At 53.3% G+C, this 22,200-nt stretch overlaps 1 protein-coding gene across 5 annotated transcripts in view; it reads right to left on the reverse strand.

The window, feature by feature from the left end:
* UBASH3A (ubiquitin associated and SH3 domain containing A) overlaps positions 1-22,200 on the reverse strand; it is a 40,170-nt gene that overhangs the window by 2,644 nt on the left and 15,326 nt on the right. The window contains exons 7-13 of one of the 5 annotated variants that reach the window (XM_006935839.3): positions 16,865-16,991; positions 12,057-12,156; positions 9,049-9,171; positions 7,308-7,400; positions 4,687-4,831; positions 3,855-3,961; positions 1,208-1,314 (exon numbers count right to left, since the gene is read on the reverse strand). In XM_006935839.3, the coding sequence (XP_006935901.2) occupies positions 1,208-1,314; positions 3,855-3,961; positions 4,687-4,831; positions 7,308-7,400; positions 9,049-9,171; positions 12,057-12,156; positions 16,865-16,991 (802 nt within the window). Of the gene's footprint in view, positions 1-1,207; positions 2,376-3,360; positions 3,565-3,854; positions 3,962-4,686; positions 4,832-7,307; positions 7,401-9,048; positions 9,172-12,056; positions 12,157-16,864; positions 16,992-22,200 lie in introns of those variants that run through there. The other 4 variants (XM_003991367.4, XM_019839345.3, XM_045036568.1 and 1 more) reach the window with 4 other exon arrangements.

The following is a 22,200-nucleotide window of genomic DNA, read 5'->3' on the forward strand; positions in this document are numbered from 1 at the left end:
GCTAGAGCGACAGACGGGGAGCAGGTGCGCGGGGGCCGACCAGGAAAACCCCAGAAAAGTGCATCTTCACCCAGTGTGGCCTCGAGCCCTGTACTGGGAGAGTGGTAGTCGGTGGCCCAGGACCCCTAAGGGCTCGGGAACATCTGGGTCACAGTTGGGAAAGCCCACCTCGGGGGCACTCTGAGGGGCTTCCACTCAGGTCCAGAGGAAAGTGAATGGGAAGAGAGAGGGTGCACGCAGGTATCGCTCTCTGACTCGCCCCCCGTGAGGGAGGACCCGGCTTTCTGGCAGGCAGGGAGGGGCTCCGAAAGCCGGGAACTTTGCGTAGGCACAGAGCCCGTGTGGGCCGGGCAGGGCACGGGGCTGCCCCTCTGCAAACAAGCTGGGGCTGGTCGTGGTCCTGTGACGATTTTGCACGAAGGAACCAGCTCAGGGGCCCATCACCCATCCCAAGTGTCGTTTATGCCACTGTACTCCTGGCCTCAAGGTCACTGGCCAATTAGTTTGATAAAAAGGCCAAGGACAGTGGGCAAGTCTGGCCCTGAGTAGATTTTCGGTGCAGGAGCAAGGGGTGTGTCTGAGCCCCCAGTTTGCCTGCCTTGAGTCATTTCACTGGGTGACGGTCAACAGGTCGGTGCAGACCACTCACTACCCTTCTCTACACATCCGTCACCTGTTAGCTTTTCTTGTGAGTGTTTGCAGAGCCCCAGCCCGGCCCCGGACACGCCGGCCGTCACCACAAGTGCTTGTGTGTTCCATGGTGGGCTGACTCCAAAGGCGAAGGGTGGGGGTTCCTTTCTGTCCTCGAGCCCCCCACCCCCTGCCCCTGGGTCCCCAGAGCAAGCCAGCCCTGCAGTTGTCCTTTGTCCTTGTATCCACATGGCTTACTACTCACTGGACCATCTGGTCCACTACAGGGACTGCCTGTTTCTTATTTTTCGTATTATCTGGGCAGCAAATGGCCAAAGTTGCCATAATGATGATAAAGATGACAAACCGCTCCCATCAGCCCCCCACCCAGGACCGCCCTTTGTGTAAGAGCAGGTGCACACATTCTCAGGACACAGGGTGGGTGGGGTGGGGGGCGTCCCTGCTGCCCCGGGTTGTCTGGACTCCTGCTTTCATTCTGAGAGGGGAGCGTGATGGCCCCGTGTGCTCGGGGTGCTTGACTTCACGGCCCGAAGGGGAGGAAGGGGCGGGCACATACCTTTCTCACGAGCTGGGCGAAGTCTCCGCTGTCGCGGGGAGGCAGCCCAAGGAGCGGGCGGGTGCAGGAGTCCAGCGCTGAGCCATGGCCCACGATCAGGATGACGCCTACTGTACAGAAAGGGACACCTCGGAGTCAGAGCCGGCACGGACAGCGCCTTCTAGTAGAATGAGAGTCCCCAAAGTCGTCGGGTGGAATCACCCCCGGGGTACACAAAGCCTTGAGAGATCCCGGGTCGGAAGCGGTGCGGCAGGTAACCCCGAGTTGCGGGTCCCCCATGCGTGTGCATGGTCCCTGCTGTATCACGTCCTTGTGCACCTTCTGGGGGCGGCCGCGCCTGTCGGGAACTTCGGGGATGGGACTGCGCTGTGACCTGAGGGACCTCCTCTTGCGGGATGTGGTGGCTGCCTCCCAGGCTGGGTCCCTCAGCTTGAGAGGCATCAGCCACCACGAGCCTGCTGATGCCTCTCGCTTCAATAACGACACCCGAGTCCACGGGTGGAGCGAGTCTTCTGCCGGCGGGCGTGACTGCCGCGGGGACCGGTCACAGCTGGGGGGAGCTGGCGGGTCCTGGTGGGTCCACGAGGTGCTGTGGCCGGCCCCACAGGATCCACCTGGAGGAGGCAGTCGGGTGGAGAGTTTCCCCTGAAGGTTCTGGCCGACACAGAACAATTCATTCTTGCTGCTTCCTGACACTGAATTCTCCAGTGTGACCGAAGCCCTGATGTACTATTTCCTGTTAATTCCGCTCTCACATCTCTGGCCTCCGAAGTCACGGTGCGGTGGCAGCCGGGATGCCGCCTGGGAGGCAGACGCACGGCTTCGACTCTGGGCCTGTGCTCTCGGTGCTCGGGTGACGTGGGCACGTAGGCTTCAGTCCTCTGGGCTGCAGAGTCATGGGGTGTGCATGGAGGTGACGCCAGGCTGTGCAGGACGGTGACCAGTTCACAGATAACGTCCGCCCGGGGACCAGTGGGGTCGGCTCTTACCCTCCAGCCCGCCTGGAGTTATTACTCCTCCTCTGTCGCTGGCCACACCTGTCGCACTCCCGCCTGCCTCATGCTGTCCCCTCTCCGGCACCGCTCACCTTCCAAATCCGACTTGTCCTGTCCCTCAAGCATTGCATCCTGACAGCCTCAGCCACACAGGGACGGATGGGCTGTGTTCCCTGCGGTGAGCGTCACAAGACAGTGTTCAGAGGGGTTGGAGCTGATTGAGCAGATCCCCATCCCTGTTCCGGAAGGCCTCACCCCTGTAATGGGGGGAGTGTCCTCGGAAGGGCAGAGCATCCTGTGGACACTGAAATTCAGCTCAGGACGGAGGCTCAAACTGGAGCAGCTGGACAGCGGTGGCCTGAGGACGGGCCCCCGTTGTACAGCAAAAGGCCCTCACGTCACCGTCTGTCCTGAGGCCTTCTGTCGCAGTAACTGTGCGTAACAGGAGTCTGAGAATCAACCAAATGCCACTAAGGTGTGGCTTCCGGAAGCACATTCCCAGGGTGCCAACCGGTCAAAATGGGCCATTTGTAAAGCAGCCTCGTGGCCGGCTGCGTTTGGGGGAGCTGGGCGCGGCAAGGTTTGGGTCTCTTCCTACAGGATGTGAGGGAGCGTGTCCCCCTGGCGCGTTGGGACTGTCCGGGGAGGCCAGGTGCTCAGCTCTTCCCTGAGAGCAGAGACGGTCTTCCCTCATCAGCAGACATCTCTGCCTGAGTCTGCGGGATGAGGGACGAAGGATAACCAGGTGGGGAAGCGGGTCTGGTGGTCTCTCACTGCCTCGGAGACTCTTCCTCGTGTTATTCAAAACTCTTAATATTCTGGATGTCATGCCTTTCCCCAACAATCTCCAAACTCTTTGAGGGCAGAGCGCGTGCCTTCTTCGCTTGGATTTTCCCCACGATGTTTTATTTGGTCTCTGACACATCGCTGATGTTCAGCGTGCTAACTTAAAATTCTAAAGGGTTACGTGTCAACTTTTACCACGGATGTTTTCAAATATCCCCCAATAGGCTCACGGGTGGGTCTAACGCATCCCGGAGCCGCAATGGTGTGACATTGGCACATCGCGCACCATCCGTGAGCTACACCGCCCCTCCCCCGCTACCCCCGCCATCCCACCATTCCACAGACTATACCTCAGTCTGCCCCTTCACGTGACCGCTTCCCACCCTGCCACGCCCAGCCTGCCACCGTCACACCTAACAGAATTCACACGGTTTCTCAGCCATGTCCACATTCAGACTCCACACTCAAATTCCGTATTCAGGTTTCTCTCACGGTCTCAACCATCTACATGTACAGATGTTTTGTTCGAATGTGACCTGACATCTGGTTCGCGTTCCATTCTTAGTCTCTTGTTTCCTAGGAAGCGGACACGAGCGGTTTGTGTTGACCCTGCCACCCTGGATCCCATCGGCTCTCGGTGACAGAATCGGGACCCCCCCCCCCGGATGGTGGCAGGTATGTGGCCACGCGCCCGGTGACTGCAGAGGCCTCTGTGTGACACTGTTGGCTGGGGAGGGGGCGGACGAGGTTGGGGCTTTCCTAAACTCTAAAAATTGGCCAGTTTCCACCCCAGAGGTAAGACCCCACCTCCCCGGGGGGCTGCCCATCCCCAGGGCCGGGGGCTGGGGGACGCGGGAGGCCCTTACCGTCCCGTGGGCGGATGCTGGTGATCCATCCGACGCTCACCGCACACCTGTTCACATACTCGTCATAGCTCTCGGCCGGCATGAGGGAGGCGAGGGGAAACGCAGGCCTGGAGGAGGAGACGGGGGTGGCTGCCACGCCGGCCTGCTGGCCGTGTGGTCAGCGGGAGAAGGAGAAGCCCTTCCGGGAGGGCGGGGCTCTAGGACCACGTGACAGTCCAGCGTGGGCCCCAAGCAGGCCGAGGGCCGACGTTCGATCTCTCTAGCAAGTACGCTCACTGAGCCCCAGGAGGGTTTGTGACGGCAAAGAGTGGGCCGTGGCAGAGAAGGACAAACCGTGTCTCCTGGACCACACCCTGGCTGGGCTCCCGGAGCCCGCGTCTCACGAGGCCGACCGTGGGCTTCCGTGTCCAACCGCGTAGAGTCGGTTTTAGCGAGATTCCTGCTGACACAGGGAGCCGGAACCCCCACCCTTGGTGTCTGCTCCTTCTCAAATCCTGAGCAAACCCCGCCTCCCCCGTCACCCGCAGGTGATGCCTGCGCACGCTCTCTCTGGCCTGCCTCCGCGAGGCTACTGCTGTGGCGGTGCACGAAGAATTGCCCCCCCCCCCCCACCGTCCCATCCCTCAGTAGCGTCCCACCTCTGCCCTGCTCCTTCACTAAAATCCCTCACTTGTCCCCATTATGTTCAGAGCCAGGTCCAGTCCTGGTCCCTGGTCACACCCCCAGGGCAGTGGTCCCCCAAATACAGTCTTTAGTGCTGTCGTGAATGTTTCTTCTTGAGCAGGAGCTACGAAGGTGCCCCACCCCGGCAGAAAGGGAGGGAGCGACCCACCTGTAATCCATGCTGACGTTGAAACCTGCCTCCTGCAGCTCGTCCAGGGTCATGAGGGTTGGGGTGGTTTTGCCGGACTCCCATTTGGTCCATTCAAAGATGCCGGGTTCCACTCTTATCTTAATTGTTTTCTCCAGTTTGAGCTCTGGATCCAACGGAATACAAGCGTTTGTAATCCTCAGTGTCCAGATTGGTTTTATGTGAGTCTCTTAAACAATACTTTTTTAAAAAAATGTGGGGTTTTTTTCCCTTGGCAAATATTGTTCTGTGATTACTTACAGCTGTGTTATTTCTTTTTTTTTAAAGTTTATTTATTTATTTTGAAAGGGAGAGAGAGAGAGGCAGAGAGTGGGAGAGAGAGAATCCCAAGCAGGCTCCGAGCTGTCAGCGCAGAGCATGACTTGGGACTCGAACTTATAAACCATGAGATTATGACCTGAGCTGAAATCGAGAGTTGGACAGTTGGCCAACGGAGCCACCCAGGTGCCCCTGCTATGCTATTTCTAAGAAAGAACCCACCAGATGGTTGAAAGGCATCTGAGGAGCGGTGACTCCTGTCCATAAGGAAGGGGACAGAGTCTGCCTGGCCTGCGAGATGCCACTATCAGTGGGCTCACCCTGATGGTCCCATGTATCTCTACAGCCAGACTAGCACTGGGCCTCATCATTGATCAAGAGTGAGAGAACACCATGTCGACCAACCCAGCGATCCATGGAAAAGACTCGGCCAATCGAGGAGCACACTAGTCACCACTGAGGCGCCATCTTGACAGACACCCAGATTGAGGAGAAGGTGAAGGGTGAAGGGAGCTGTCTCTTGGAACACCCAGACTTCTCCCAGCTACCCTTCCCGAGAATTTCCTACCTCGACCAAGAGAACACCTATAGCATAAGGCCATCTCTTTGAGTCGGGGAAAGAGGGCTTGAATGCTTTTATTTGAAATGGAGAAAATGTCATTAAGCTCCAATGCTGGAAATAAATCAGTTCCCCAAATGTATTCCAGGTCCACGGAACAAGTTCCTTTGCCAAAGCACATTTACGAAAGGGAGTTACACGGTCTAACCAGGCTCCTGAGTTCCCTCCAGCCTGTGGAGGGCCTGTGTCCAGTGGGAACAGTTGGAGAGGTTCCCAAATGGTCTTGGCCACTCCTTCTGTGGAGCCATCTTGCGGCCACTTTGTTCTGTGGGTCACATTTTGGGAAATGGTCCATCTGGACAGTCACTGACATGACAGTGAAACTAAGGGTAGCATGTAAGCCTCTCAGATGTCAGTCTGAAAACAGGTCTGTCCTGTTCCAGGACCTGTGAAGAAGGTTGAGCGCCCTCATTTTCCTGAACGACCCAGAATTTATACACTTGGACTTTAAACAGCATCATGACAATAAAAAAAGATGTTCTGCATATAGACCAAAAGTCCACGAGACATCGTATTAGAGACATTGACGTTATCATCACCGGAGAACATTTCTGAGAACTTTGTAGTTTACTTGTCGAGCCCACCCGTCATTAGCTCTAGCTCTCCACCTGGTCCTCCACATCTGCCCCTGCAGGAAAGCCCCGGGCCCTGTGGTGGCTGGGTCTCCATGTAAAGTCAGTACTCAGTGACCACCCTCTATCTCTCTGATAGACATGTCGTGCCTTCTGTGCACCCCAAGCCTCCAGAAGTCCTTCCCTTTCTCACTTCCAGCTGGTGGCCTGACCCCCACTGTCTCTAAGAAAGTAGAGGCAAGCCCCCTCCCCCACATTAGCACACCTGCTGTGTCTGTGTCCACGTCTTCTGCCCTCTGTCCCATCACTGTGGGGCTTTGGCCTGTGCTCCTGCACTGCTGACTACATCATGTCCACTGCCCCCCGCCCCCTCCCTCCAAGAGGGCAGGGCAGGGCTCCAGCAGCAGACGAAGAACCAAGGCCCCCAGAACAGGCTGCACTTCTCTGGCAGGAACTTTTTCCTGCAGGCAGAAGCTGCTAAAGGTGGTCTGGGGGCTTCCTAAGGGACATCAGCCTTCAGTGGTGCTGGACAGCTCCCAGCAGCTGCTCCCCTCGCCCTGGCTAGAGTCATGAGCTTGGCCCTCAGAAGGGACCACAGCTGTTGCCAGCTCTGTGGGCTTTTGAAACCCCTCCTCAGATGCTGTTTTGAAAGCCACATGGCAGGGGCGCCTGGGGGCTCTGTCAGTTAAGCGTCCAACTTCGGCTCAGGTCATGATCCCACGGTTCGTGGGATCAAACCCCACGTGGGGCTCTCTGCAGTGACAGTGCAGAGCCTGCTTGGGACCCTCTCTCTCTCCTTTTCTCTCTGCCCCTCCTCTGCTCTCTCTCTCTCTCTCTCTCTCTCTCTCTCTCTCTCTCTCTCTTTTTAAACATATGTTAGATACAAGCAGATGCAGGTGGACAGTGTGATGACAGGCTCCTGCCACTCGATTAGAATCCTGGCATTCCAGAAATGTTGAAGGGCTCAGTGTCTGCTAACAGCTCTCGGAGGACTGGTCCAAAACTGTCTTGCGACTTCTGTGGCCATTCATTGCCACTCATCCGATTCTGACCCCCATTCCCTTCCCTCCCCCCTTTGGAGAATAACCATGAGGTCAGGGCCACCTGCGATGCTCACTGCAGCTCTTACCGACCTTCCAGGATGTGTTTGGCTGTCTGCACACAGCGGAGGGCTGGGGAGGTGAAGACGGAGGTGATTCTGATGCCGCTGTCCAGCAGTGCTTCTCCTGGAAAACAGCAGGTGCAAAAACCCCTCTTCATAATTGTAACCTCCCATGGGGAGGACTCTGAGGGCGGGCTCGCTACCCGAGGTAGGCAGGATCTTAAATGGCCCCGAGATTTCCAGCCCCTGGTGCACCCACCCGTAAGGTCCCCGTGAGTGTGGCTGGAGGCTGTGAATGTGGGAGTGTTGTGTCCTACGGCAGAAGCGAGATAATTGCGGGTAAGCCTGACCCATCCGGGCGAGCCCGTTAAAAGCAGAGATTTATCTCTGGCTGTCACAGAAAAAAAGTCAGAGAGTCCAAGGTATGCGGATTCCGCATGCAAGATATTCCCTACTGCAGGCTTCGGAGATGGAGGGGGCCATGTGGCAAGGAGTGTGGGAGCTGAGAAAAGAAAGCCCTTTGGTGATGGCCAGCAAGGGAACCAGGACTTCAGTCCTACGACCGCAGGGAACCGAATTCCCCCAACAGTCTTTTGGGGGAAACTGCAACTGCTTCCAAGAGGCTCCGGATGGGAGCTCAGCCCCGCTGACAGTTGGAGTTCAGGCTGTGAGATCCTGAGCAGAGAGGGACAAGCCCGGAGCTCACATTTCTTCTCGCAAAATTAGAGGGCCTGGCCCCTGGGAAAGAAGGGGACCTTTTTAGGAAATGCACGGTGTCAAGCTGGCGAGGCTGTAGGGGAGGCTGTCACGGGCTGGATCGTACCCCCCAAATTCATCTGCGGGGGTCCTCATGCTCCGTTCCTCAGAGTGTGACCTTCTTTGGGCACGGTGTCTTTATAATGGCAGTCAGGTTACTATGCGGTCACTGGGGGGGGGGGGCTCCAGTTCAATCTGACCGGCGTCCTTCTCAAAGGGGGGAGTTTGGACACAGCCATGATGGGCACAGAGGGAGACGAGGAGGCAACGGAGGCGACGTGAAGACCCAGGGAGAAGGCGGCGTCTATAAGCCCGGAGGAGGGGCCTGGAGCAGCCACCCTCAAGGCCTCGGGAGGAACTCAGACGCCTGGCTTCCAGAACCGCAAGAGAACAAACACATTTCTGCTGATGGAGCCACTCCACCTGTGGCACCTCATCAGGGCGTCCCCGGAAATGAGTGCAGAGGTCAAAAACTGCCCGCACGGACACCCCTTCAGAGACCCTGAGCTCCTTCCGGTAACCAGCAGTGTGCAAGCCCACACACCTCCCTCATTTCTTGATTCGGGGTCTTTTCATTCATAAAATGAAGACCAGATGAACCCGTTGGCTTTTTTGGCTCCAAAAAGTCAACCATGTGGGACCAGAACCCCAGACATAAAGCATAAGCCCAGATTGACAGATTCTGAAGTAAAATCAGAGAGGATATGTTCTTTAAAAAAAAATTTTTTTTTAGTGTTCATTGCTTTTTCCTCCCCTCTCTTGTATCTTTCATTCCTTCCAACCGCCCCCCCCCCCCAACTATCCATCCTGGGTCAAACCCCTGCATCTGCACTTACTAGCTGTGTGGCTTTGTGCAACTTCCTTAACCTCTCTGTGCCTGAGCCGCTTCCTCAGCAGAATGGAGTTAATGCTAACACGGACCTCTGCAGGCATGTAGCAAGGGCTCAGTATGCATTAGTGATCATCATTGCTGTGATTAATGTTACTATTTCTACCAGAATGATCCCCAAACATACCTGCCATGCGGGACTGGAAAATTCCACACGATGATAGTGGAGGATCATTTTCAAAGTCTTTGATTCCACTGCTCCTTCTGGGCAGACTGCAAGGGAAGTTCAGGTCTGGCCGGTAGTATTTCCCTGAAGCATAAATAATCACCAGGCGTTCAGGTCCACCGACTTAGTGCAGGTTTGGAACCCCCAAGATCACGACCCACATTGGAAGCAAGGTTATCATTTAAATTGTTGTCATCTGTGTTTTTTCTTTTTTCTTTTTTAAAAAATTTTTTAATGTTTATTTATCTTTGAGAGATAGAGACAGAGACAGAGTACAAGTGGGGGAGAGGTAGAGAGAGGGACACAGAATCCAAAGTAGGCTCCAGGCTCTGAGCTATCAGCACAGAGCCCGATGCAGAGCTCGAACTCACGAGCCGTGAGATCATGACCTGAGCTGAATTCAGACGCTTCACCGACTGAGCCACCCAGGCTCCCCTCATCTGTGTTTTTTCTTAAAGGTGCTCTGCGATGTGGAGTCAACCGTGACACATCTCTTCAAATGCACAGGACACAGGTGTCAACCCCAGAAACCTCGAGACCCTCTGTGTCCCCTGAGGTCTCCTCAAGAAGATTCACTCATACAATCTTCTTGATTAAGAAAGGAATGTCTCCATTACTGACTGAGCTAAACTTGATAGACATCTCAAGTTGGCATTAATTACGGAAGGGAAATTCTACCCATCCCCACAACTGACAGTGTGTTACATTGTCCCCGGGGACAGAGTGCACATGGCCAGAATGCTCCTTCAGTCGATAGCTGGAAATCTGGTGGATCCGTGGGGTCTCCCCTCAACCCTCCAACCAGAGGCTGCAAAACGCTTACCCTGCCTTTGACCTTGAGCTCTATGATCTGACAATCCCAGGTGCAAATCCTGGGACCACCAGTTACTAGTTGTATGATTAGAGTCAACTGACTTACTCTCCCTCATTAGTGAAAGGGAGAAATGATAGAGCTGTTACAACGAATCAGTGTGGCAATGCCCGGATCCCAACGCCTGGCTCAGGGGAGGTGGTCGATAAGTGGTAAGCTCAACCTCATATTGAATTATTGATTACCCCTACAGAGGACACTATGCCACACCAAGCCCTCACGTCCTCCCAAGCAACCCCAAACCTTCCAGCTGCTGGTAGTTTCTAGCAGCCCAGCCTCCTTTCCTGAGACCTGCTGCACATCCTGGGGTAGACCCTGTCGTTAACCCTGCCCGAGCACACCAGCCCAGCCCTCCACATGGCCTCCTAGCCCTTCACAAACACAAAGAGGCAGCTTGCTACTTTGAATGCCTTGCTTTCATGCATGACTTTCCTGGAAGCTCCCTCCTTGGCATTTCCATTGGCAGAGACTTTGTTTGGAGAAAGGCTTTCATTAAATGCCAGAACATATCTTGTGTTTTCTGGGGAAAGTCGTATTTGTTTTCTTCCCAGAGAAGGTCCCTTGATGGTATTGTTAACCTGTTCCACGTAGGTCTTTTGTCCTCGTTGACGCTTTATCTGTGAGAAGCAGAGAGCGGAGCTCAGAAGAGGATAAGGATTGGAGCAAAGTTAGGGTCTGATGGTGTAGAGCCTCACAGATGGAGGGGGGTCAACTGGCTAGCACCACTGAGAAATGAAGGGCCGTATGAGGGCCAGAAGTGAGCAGAAACGAGGAGGAAATCTGGGGTCCGAGGAAGGTCTGGCAGCACCCCCTGAGTACCCCATTGTAATTGATTAAACAATGTAATACGCAAAGTTGGGACAAATTAGACTGTCAGTATTGACGTTATCAAGGCCTGCTCGGCCTGTGGAAAGAGCCACCAGGAGCCTCCTTCCAGCTGGGACTATCCGGTGTCTTTTCCCTGTAGATGACTCAGTCTTTTGTCAATATTCTTCCTCTTTCCATGATGTCCAATGAACATCTTTGGCGCTGGTTGTTTTGTGTCGGTTCTCACACCGCCACGGCCACACGCACACTGACGTGGTGTGCGATTTCAATCTGTGGTTTCAATAATTGTTGTATTACAGGGAAGTTTCTTCTCATTGCACGTCTGAATGTCAATTTGTCCTCACAGCCACGTGTCATCCTGTTGTCTCTTTCCTGAGCCTTTGCATCTGTGATTGATCTTGTTTTATAGAGACAAGCATAGCATCACTTCCGTAGGGTCTTGTAGATATGTTTGGCCATGATGTAATCCGTTCAGAATTTTCCTGGTGCATGCTGGTCATCTGCCAATGGTTTCCCCTACTCATTTCCCCCTTTTCTTATCCTGCTGGGCTCCCAGAGGAATTCCAAAAGAGCTTAGCTAGACCAGTTACTGTGAATGGATTTTTATCACTCTGTTCATTCAGTATCTTCAGTTGTACAATTATTTGTGGCTTAGATGTTGTGGCATGCTGGCCTTTCCATTCAGGGATGTGCATTGGTATAGATGCGTATCATTGTGGGTGGGCTGTATTTATAAGCACTGTCCTTCGTTCCTGGTATCCAGTGGGTGAACTCGGGATAAGCAAGACACACGTTCAAAATATGTCCATCAGTTGAGTTGCACAGCTAAACATCGCAGGGAAGCGACCACAGCAGCGAAGATTATCTCAGAGAGATACAGCAATGAGACTGAGATAGGGTTGTGCCAGCAGCTGAGGGTTCAGAGACCGCAGGTCACAGTGACACAGTGTCAACTCAATGCTGCACTCGCTAACCAACTTGCCGCGTGTGCGTCCAGAATAAAGTCGACTGTCCATGGGTCACACCAGCTGATTGCTTACTGTTGATAGCCATTCCCCCATCTTCCACAAAGCATTTGAGGTAAGATACTTACAGACAGTGTGCACATGTAGAATATCTCTGGAGAAAGATATAGCACGTACCCCTCCCACATATACTATAACCCTGAAGAATGCTGCCACAGGGGACCCGGCTCAGGAAACGGAGAAGTGATGTCATTTGTTAGATCTATATACTTTCTGGGGCTAGATCCTGCCAGGATGTTACCTACCATCAGGAGTGGAACACTGTTGCAGCCATGACTTCCCGAAGATTTGATCCACTCTCTCCCCGTGGCGCACCACCAACACACTCTTCCTCGCTATTGTGGCCTGAGATGGTGGAGGAAAGACATGGGCAATTTAACACCCCCATTCTTAGACTTACTCAATGGGCACCTTCCCTCGTCATCCCACAGGTAGCCTAGAAACAGAGTCTCATCCTTCCTTGCTCAGGGACTGTAGCCCATTTCACCAAAGTCATTGCAATGAAAGAAGGTTGGGAATTGAAGGTGGGAATCTCTTTAATTTCTGGCCACTTTCTGTTTCCTGGGCATTATGACATTATAAAGGGAAAGAAAACCCACAGGAATAACCTATGCCATACATCGCACATCAACTTGTCTACCTTTCTGTTTCTTCTAGGTCCTTACCCCATGTCCCTCCAGACTGCTCTCATGGGACACCACAGGCTGGGGGCTATTAGCTACAGATCCTTATTTCCTATAGTTCTGAAGGCTGGAAATCTGAGATCGGGGTGCCTGGTGATCTTCTGGGCTGACTTCTTGCTGGGTCCTCACATGGGGGAAGGGGCAAGGGACCCTTGTAGTGTAGGGCTAACCTGTAGCCTTAACAAATAACAGCTTTGTTTTAACACTATAGGTTAAAAGATAACAGCCTTATCCTATCAATCAAGGGAAGGATTAGTGTTTGATTGGATGGGGACAAGGGCCTGTTTGAACTGTTTCCACCTGGGAACTATTCTTTTGTTCTGTTCCCAGGTGATAATAAGATGATGTGGTGGGCTATAAAAACTTTGTACCCCGGCTGTTCGAGACCGCACTCTGGTCAAGAGTGTCGGTCCCAATCGATCGGTTTGCCTTGCCTCTCACTGCAATAAACTTTGTTGTGACTGTCACTGGTGCCCGTAGCATTCTGTTTCAGGAGTCGTGTGGATGCAATGGTATAAGGGCACCAATCCCATCATGAAGGCCCCACCTCCCCTCACCTAATCGAGTCCCAGAGGCCCCACCTCCTAATGCTAGTACATTGGCAGTTAGGATTTCAACATACAAATTTTGGGGGGACGCAAACATTCAGACAAGAGTATCGCTCCATAGTGACTTCTTAGGACATTATCTCTATCTATACATATATATTATCATATAATAGATACTGTGTATTTTCTCTGCATGTAGATACTGCTGTCAGCATCCCTGGGGCCTAGCATACTGGGAGCATGCATGTCAGAGACTAGGACACAAGCTTCAGTTCACAGATTCCCCACGTAGGGACCTTGGATCTCATTGGGACCAAGGGAAAAACATAGAAAGATGAGTCACAGAAGAAGATGAGAGGCAGAGGTGGCAAGTCCTACCACAGCAGGAGGGCTGGGGGGACTTCAGGTAGGACATGGAACTTGGTCATGCCTGGAGCCAAGGTCACCGGGGATGGTGGGCCAAGGTCACTGGGGATGAATGGGCCAAAGTCACCAGGATGGACTGGCCAAGCTCACCAGGGATGGTCAGAATGAGAAGGGCACTGGGCAGGCAGCTGTAGCTGGTGGTCAGCTTGTCTTTGCCCAGTTCCTTTTCCGCAGATGGACCCTTTCCTCCTGCTTCCCATCTTTGGCCTCATAGCAGTTTGAGGCTGGGCTTAGAGGTGAGAAGGAAGGAGCTGATATTGTGTGTTTTTGCTGCAGAGTGGAGTAAGGAAGGGAGGCGGCAAGACATGGCCCTCCTCAGCATGGAGCCCCATCACCAATCCCCAGGCCCGCTCTGATTTCTCCCAAATCCTAGAATGGAAAACGCAGATGCCTTGGACACCCAGCACCCTGGAGAGACAATGACACATCTGTACCCCAGGCAATGCTACTGGCCGTTCCCTTTCAGATTTGATTCTGCAAACAGAGTGGAGCCTGGAGGGTCTGCACCAGCTGCCTCCTTTCTCAGCACTTCTCTGAGTTTGTCGGCAGGGTCAAGTGGCACCATGTGTTGGGACGTGCTGAGAAGGAGGTGGCGGGCAAACACCACGTGCCTCATGGAGTTCTTGGGGCCAGTACCACGGACAGCTCCTGCCAGACCCTCGTCCCTCGTGAAGTCCACAGCCACGCACAGTCTCCAGCGGCTTAACCCGCTGGCCATTCCTGGCCAGTCTGTCTGCCTTCTGATGTGTGCATGAAATGCGTTGCTTGTGAGCCCGTGGAACATTCCAAGTCTCCATGCACAGGTTCTCAGGGCCTCTGGGCCCATGCTCCAAAGTGGACATATGGTCAAAGCAAAGCCAATATTATGATGGTCTCTTAATACAGGGTGCAGACGTTTGGTTCTGGAGGCAAACACCCACCTTCTCGGGTAGAGCACCAAAGGGAGGTTGGTCTTGTCTTCCACTTGTGAAGTATGGTTGATGCTTATTTCCACCAGGATGCCTTTCCCCAGGAGGATGAACATTAAAATGTCTCATCCTTGCCCCCTGTCTGCAGGCAGATTGCAGGACACACAGGGCTCCCAGCCTTAGTCTGCTTACTGAGTCTCCAAGTACTGTTGATCACTTTGGGCTGGGGTTTTGAGTTTGGAGCATCTTCTTCCCTGGGTTTTTAAATTTGGAGCATTTGAAATTTGAAATGCAGAGCTTTGCAACAGGCGTATCAAGAAAAAGTGCAGGGTCCACGGGAAGTGGAATGACCTTGCTTTGGGGGTCCAGGAGATACCAGGGCCGTGTCACCTCTTTAGACACGAGGTCCCCGGGTGGAGGTTAAGTGTTGCTGCTGTAACAACGCATCACCGCCTGGAGGCTGAGAGCAAAAGACATGTGTTCCTTCAGAGTCTGGAGGCTAGAATTCCGAAGTCACCATATCAGCAGAGCCGTGCTCCCTCTGAGGCTCTAGGGGGTGATCCTTCCTGGCTTTCTCAGCTCCGGGGCCCCAGCAATCCCTGGATTTGGCTGAGACACTTCAGTCTCTGTCCCGATACTCAACACAGCCTCCTCCTCTGTGTATCTGCGTGCTCTTTTCTTCCCTGTGGGTCAGATCCCCTGTTTCTCCCTCTCCTAGTGGCTGCTGTGATTAGATTTAGGCCCCCCAGGACACTCCCCATCAAGACCCTTAGCTCAGCCCCACACGCAAAGACGCTTCCTCCTTATAAGAGACCATTTGCAGGTTCCAGGGATTAGCTCCCCATATCTTTGGGGCCGTTCTTCAGCCTACTGACATACATTCACCAAAGCTGATGCCACTGTATTCTCTCCTTACCATGCCGGGGGGGGACCTCAGAGCAGGCGAGGAGCATTCGGCTCGCAGGGAGACGTCTGTCGGGCTTTCGCCCATTTAGAGCCGCGGCAAGTTCAGACACAGGCCAATCTGTGGGCCGACCCTCCCGTTCCAGCTTCTCCCGCCCTCCATCTGGAAAGGGGGGCACGGCCTCAGGGAGCCCCACCCCAGTCCATGCCCTCTCCCCTGCAGCCTACCAAGGGGGACAAGTCCCGCCTCCGCTGTGCCTTCCAGAGTCTGGGCAGTCTGGGTAAAGGAGCCCCGGTTTTGTCTGTCTCTGGCTCCCAGCCAGCGGCCGCTCTGCCCGGGGCCGCTCTGGAACTGGAGATCCATCTACAGGGGACAATCTGTGGCCTCCCCAGTGCCCAGCATCCTGTGCTCAGCTCTCGTCTGGACCAAGCCCACCTCAGCCTGGAGGCAGCCTCTGAGGGGCTGGTGGCTTCTTAGGGAAGGAGGGCGAGTTTGGATTTAGGGTGATTCGATCAAGAGTCCCGATGAGGGTCTTCATTTGGTCATTTGGTGATTCATCCAATGAGACTTACAAACCAGGCCCTGAGCCAGGTGCTGAGGACACAGGGACAAGCCAGACAGCACAGGCCTGCTCTCTGCGCAGGAACAGACTCTCAGCACTAAGGGCCTGGCCTGTGGTGTGTACCTTGTTTCCCGTAGTCCTCCAAAACAACCAAGTTCAGGGGCGCTTACGTGCCTGAGTGGCCCCCGCAAGCTTCCTCCCCTCCATAAGTCTCAGTCTTCCCATCTGTAAAGTGAGGACAGACATATCCCATGCTGGCTGGAGGTGGCCGGGATGAAGTCCTCGCGCAGTGTGGGGGCACAAGAGGCGGGGCGTGGAGGGACCACTTTGGAGACTCCTCGGGTCAGAGAGGCACCCCCACTGAAGCGGGAAGTGGTCAAGGGCTGGTTGCACGTGCTGCCCTGCCCCCTGGGGCTTCCTGGGAAAGGAACCAGAGGGCCAGCCTGCCCATCGCCCTGATGGCGTCGGGGACACCATGTCACTTGTGTGCTTTGGAGGAGGGGCTGCCTGCTCCGAGGAGGTCCTGCGGGCAGCCTTCACCCATGCACGTACGCCTTGCGGGTGGCAGGGCCTCCGTGCCCTTGCTGTGCCCCAACGCCTGGCCCTGCGGCCTCTGGCCCTCACGATTACCGAGCACCAGCATCCTCTCTCCCAGTGCAGACTTGAAAGCTCAGAACCTCCAACTTTTGGGGCTCTGGGGGAGGCGGCTTCTTCAGGGTCACACAACTTGCTGATGAGATCATTGGTATTAGAGTCCGGGATTCTGGGTAGGGCTGTGTCCCTGCGTTTTCCCTGCCTTATGTCCTGGCATCATTACTGACAGAATGACAGACACATGCTTTGTGTTCTTGCAACGCCCAGCAGGCTGCCGTGAGGGGCTCGCAGCCCGGCTCACAGCTATGGGGTGTCCATCCCTCTGCCCCCTGGGTCTGTAGCCGTACCCGAGGGCCTGAGTCTCCCAGGGAGTTGACATAAAGTGTGGTTTCCCTTCGTTCACCTTGTAAAGCAGGGAATTCTGTCACCTGTAAAGCCTGGATGCTGCTAACGTCCCTCGGCGTCTGTGGAGGGTGCGGTTCTCCGTTTCGCCTGCTGCTGGCTTCCCCGTCCTTTCTGGAGGCCAGGTCCATGGCCAGGCTGAAGGTGTACGTCCTGTGGAGGAAGAAACGAGGGTGCTCTTGTCATGAAGGCATTGGGAAGCGACTTGCCCGCATCTGGTCACACGTGTGTGTGGGAATGCTCACGACAAGATGGGCAGGTAAGGTCATTGTCGAGGACACAACACAATGGTGTGTTCAAGGAGCTCAGTGCTCAGCGCATAACAAATCCCGAGTAAATCCTGGTTGTCCGTCATGACTGTCGCCACCGGTTATGGGCTGAGCCGTGTCTCCTTGACATTTGGAGTCCTGACCCCCAGTACCTCAGAGCATGACTTTATTGGAAACAGAGTCTTTAAAGAGGTAATTACAGTAAAATGTGGTCAGCAGTGAGGCCCGATTCTACATTATAAGAAGAGACCAGGAGGTACAGAGAAACACATGGATGCTGGCACAGAGGAAAGACCATGAAGAAGCTCCAGGAAGGTGGCCGTCTACACGCCAAAGAGAGGGGCCTCTGGAGGAACCAGGCCTGCTGACACCCTGATCCTGGACTTGCAGCCTGTGACCCTGACAGAATAGATGCGGGTGGTTTCCACCCCCGGGTCTGTTGTGCGGTAGGGTGGTCCAGGCAACCCAGTACCACGTCCTCGTAGATTCACCTTCTGAAATAGCCAACAGTGGGAAGATAGGTGTGGTTGGGATATAAGAATGAATAAGCAGTGAAGAGACACATTAAGATCTAGGGAAACACGGAGGAAAGGGGTAGGATGCAGGGAAGAAATCGCTACCTGTCCGACCAACCAAGAGAGATGCTGTGAGGTGGACACGCCTCCAGGTGGCCTGGGAAGGACGGAGGGGGAAAAGTTACAGCTAAATAGAGTGGGGTGAGCTCCTCAACATGAGAGGGGCCATGCAGGTGCCCCAAGTGAGTGTGTCTGGAAGGAACAGGGAGAGCGGCCAGAGGAGGACAGAGAAGGGCATCTACCTGCTCCACGAGCAAGAAACTGGCCAAGTTCCCTATCGGAAATTCATTTTATCAAAGGAGAAATCATGTTTATAAATTCTATGTTGAAATAATCTACAGTCGGGGCACCTGGGTGGCTTAGTCAGTTGAGCCTCTGACTTGATTTCGGCTCGGGTCACGATCTCATGTTTTGTGAGCTCAAGCCCTGTGTCGGGCTCTGTGCTGACAGCGTGGAGTCTGCATGGGATTCTGTCTGTCTCTTTCTCTCTTTGCCCCTCCTGTGTGCATGCTCTCTCTCTCTCTCAAAATAAAAGTAACAAACTTAAAAAAATAAATATAAAAATAACCTATAGTCAACAACCAAATAATCCAACTAAAAATGGGCAGAAGACACGAACAGACGTGTCTCCAAAGAAGACGTTCAGGCGGCCAACAGACACATGAAAAGATGCTCATCATCACTCATCATCAGGCAAATGCAAATCAAAACCACAGTGGTCTATCACCTCACACCTGTCAGACTGGCTAAAATTAACAACCCAAGAAACAGCAGGTGTTGGCGAGGATGTGGAGAAAGGAGAGCCCTCGTGCACCATTGGTGGGAATGCAAACTGGTGCAGCTGCTCTGGAAAACAGTACGGAAGTTCTTCGGAAAGTTAAAAACAGAATTACCCATCGATCCAGTAATTGTGCTACTGGGTATTTACCCCCCAAACACAAAACACGAATTCAAAGGGATATGTACACCCCTATGTTTATAGCAGCATTATCTACAGTAGCACGGAGAGAGCCCAAGTGTCCACCAGCTGATGAATGGATAAAGAAGATGTGGTATATAGATACAATGGAGTATTACTCAGCCATCAAAAAGAATGAAATCTTGCCATTTGCAACAGCGTGGATGGAGCTGGAGGGTATTATGCTGAGTGAAATCAATCAGTCAGAGAAAGCCAAATATCGTATGACCTCACTCATGTGGAATTTGGGAAACGAAACAAATGAGCAAAGGGGGGAAAAAGAGAGAGAGAGAGAGAGAGAGAGAGAGAGAGAGAGAGAAATCAAGAAACAGACTCAACTGCAGAGAGCAAACTGATGGTCACTAGAGGGGAGGTGGGTGGGGGATGGGTTAATAGATGATGGGGATCAAAGAGTATACTTATGATGAAATTAATTAATTAATTTAATTTTAAAAATCTACAATCTGAGTGGAGAAGAGGAGCAGTAGCTAGAAAGGGAAACAAGAAAAAAAGGGCTTGTGCTTGAGTTTGTTTTTAAGGATAGCGGCGTGTTTGTTTGGTGGCGGGAATGACGGGGGGAGAGTCTTGGGAAGGGCAGATGCTGGAGCGGAGCCCTCGGAGGGCGTGGGATGCCTGGGGGCACGGGGTGTGGGGCGCCGTGGGCCCCTGGGCAGGAGTTCCCAAAGCCCGGTGTGGTCTGATGGGGGAGAAGGGCACGTGGGCCCAGGCTGCAGGTGGGCGGGTGACCTGGTGGCCAGAGCTGGTGGCCTCTCTTCTGACTGTTCACCTGTCACTGTGGCCAAGAGTGACCTTCACTCTTCAATCATCTGGAGGGCGGACACCCGGGTCGCAGCCGGTGTGGTCACGGAGGGAGAGAAGGGGAGGTGATGTGCTCACGGGGATGACCGATCAGGGCTCATCGTCCTCATTCCTGTGCTCCAAAGAGCATTGCTCTCCTCCTGACCTTCCGACTGTAGTGTACTTCATTGTTCTTAACGCCCCAAACCCTTAAATTCTAAGCCTTTAATAGTCAGTGTTAAAGACCGATCTACTAGGTCTCTGATTAAGACTCCTTCTGGGGGCGTCTGGGTGGCTCCGTCAGTTAAGTCAGACTTCGGCTCAGGTCATGATCTCACTGTTCGCGAGTTCGAGCCCCACGTCGGGCTCTGTGCTGCCAGCTCGGAGCCTGGAGCCTGCTTCGGATTCTGGGTCTCCCTCTCTCTCTGCCCCTCCCCTGCTCGTGCTCTCTCAAAAATAAACACACAAAAAAGACTCCTTCCACTACTTGTATGCTTTCAAAGCTCCCCTCAGTGTAGAAATCAGAAATACATTCATTTAAAGTGCATTCTACCTGACATGATTTTCTGCTTCCGTTCAATTCTCATCTTTGTCGGGAATGGAGTTCTGTGCATGAGGTGAGGCCACATAAAATACCGTTCGTTTTATGCCCGTTTCTTCCTCTGCTTCTGATGTGTCGAGCAGTTTGTAAACTTCCTGACGGGCCAGGTTCCCCACTCTGGTATCTGTTTTGTGCCACTGATCTGTTTTTCTCTTTCCCTCAATCCAGGACTATATCGTCGGTTTATAATAGGTTTTTAACATCCTAGAGTAACTATCTCTTCTCATTATTTTTATTTTTCAAAGTTTTCTCAGCTCTTCTCCTGTACATTCTTCCAGACAAACTTTTCAACCATTCGGTAGAGTTCCAGCAAATGATTCCGTTGGGATCTTTTCCTGCAATTTCATTAAACCTGGAAGTGAATCTGAGAGGAATCGATACATTCACGATTCTTCTTCCTCAGTCATGAACGTGGTGTGTTTGTACTTCCTCGGCCTGTGTGTGAACGTCTGTATTTCTCCCATACAGACGTCATGTCCCCGATTCACCCGCAGTCACCGCTAGCCCCCACAAGTTCATGCTGAGACCTGACCAGGGCCAGATTCTGGGGCTCCCCGGGAGCATGCCCCCTGCACCCCAGGCTCTGGCCACTGGCCTCCCACAGACACCGCCTCGTGCCCTGGACCATTCATGCCTGCGTGGCGTTTTGATTTGGCGAGTGCACTTCTCAAAATGTCTGCAAGTTGTACCTTCTATTTTCGGGTTGTTGCCCTGCCTTGTGCTGGAAACTCCCACTGGCGGGATCCAGGTCACATGGATTTCTTCTGCTCATGTATTGTCACAGTGTCGGTGGCCAGCTCCTGAGAGGTGCGGGCTTTTGTTGGCCATAAGTGGACCAAGAACACTGGAATCCACGTCCAGACCGCTGACATTCTCCCCTCCTCCCATAGCAGAGGCCCCATTCGCAGTCTCCTACTGACAAAGGAAACGTCGTGGGTTTCCTCTTCCGGGGCGGGGGTGGGGGGGAGGGAATGGCACATCCTGCTAGTGCTCTTCTACCTCACAGACAGCGAAGCCTCCTTATCTATAAATAACATCTGTGAAGTCTACAGTCGGAGAGAAAACCAAATTGTTTTTTACCTGTCTGTCAAACGCAAGTTTTTTTTTCAGAGTAGCCTTCACACCCAGGGCAGAGCCCAACGTGGGACTTGAACTCACGACCCTGAGTTCAAGACTTGAGCTGAGGTCAAGAGTCAGACGCTTAACCGACTGAGCCACCCGGGCCCCCCAACAAAGGAAATATAATCAAGATTACAACGAGAGGAGAAAGGAAATAACTGAACATTTAAATAGTTCAGATTTTCTCTTGAACTTAAGAGAACTACTTAATGGCCAACTTACACCATGAAAATAGATGGGCTTAAATTCGCCGTGGCTTTTAAAAAGGGCGTAACTGCAGTCTGTGGGGTTGTGTAGACCACATCCTCATAGTAGATTCCTGGGACAGCTATAACAAGGCGCCGCAGACCAGGTGGCTGCAACCACAGACATTTACTGTCTCAGGGCTGGAGTTCAAGGTCCAAGATCCAGGTGTGGGCGGGGCTGGCTCTTCCTGAGGCCTTTGTCTTGGAGGTGTGGATGCTGTCCTCACCGTGTCCTCATACAGTCGTTCCTCTGCATGTGTCTGTGTCTTCATCCCCTCTTTGCACAGGGACACTGGTCAGATTGGGTCAGGACAACCTTAGGGACCTCATTCTACCCTAATCACCTCTGTGAAGATCCCGTCTCTATAGTCACGTTCTGGGGTGCTGGGGGCCAGGACTTCAACATAGAAATTTGGGGCAGACGATTCAACCCATGACAGTGCCTTTGTTACGTCTGAGGTATTTGCCACCGACTCACTCTGTGGCTTTGGAAATTACTGGACAGGTGTGGCTTTAGTTTTGAAAATCTTCTCACCCTGCCCAGAGGACAAACTGTTCTCTGAGCTCTAACCTTCAAAACCTCTGTGCTGTTTGTTCTAGATTATGCTATATCCATTCTTTTACATAGAGCATTGAAAACTACTCTGAACCAGGAAGACATTCCCTCATCGTATCATGCTGGTCCCCTCTGATCTCCTTCTTCAAGGCCGTGGACAGATTTTTGGGGGGCGATTTTGTTGCCCAGTGAATCCAAAGACGCCTGGGACCATTTCGAAAAGGCTGGCATTGTATTGGTG

The sequence above is a fragment of the Felis catus genome, chromosome C2 (assembly GCF_018350175.1).
Source record: "Felis catus isolate Fca126 chromosome C2, F.catus_Fca126_mat1.0, whole genome shotgun sequence".
Lineage (NCBI taxonomy): Eukaryota > Metazoa > Chordata > Mammalia > Carnivora > Felidae > Felis > Felis catus.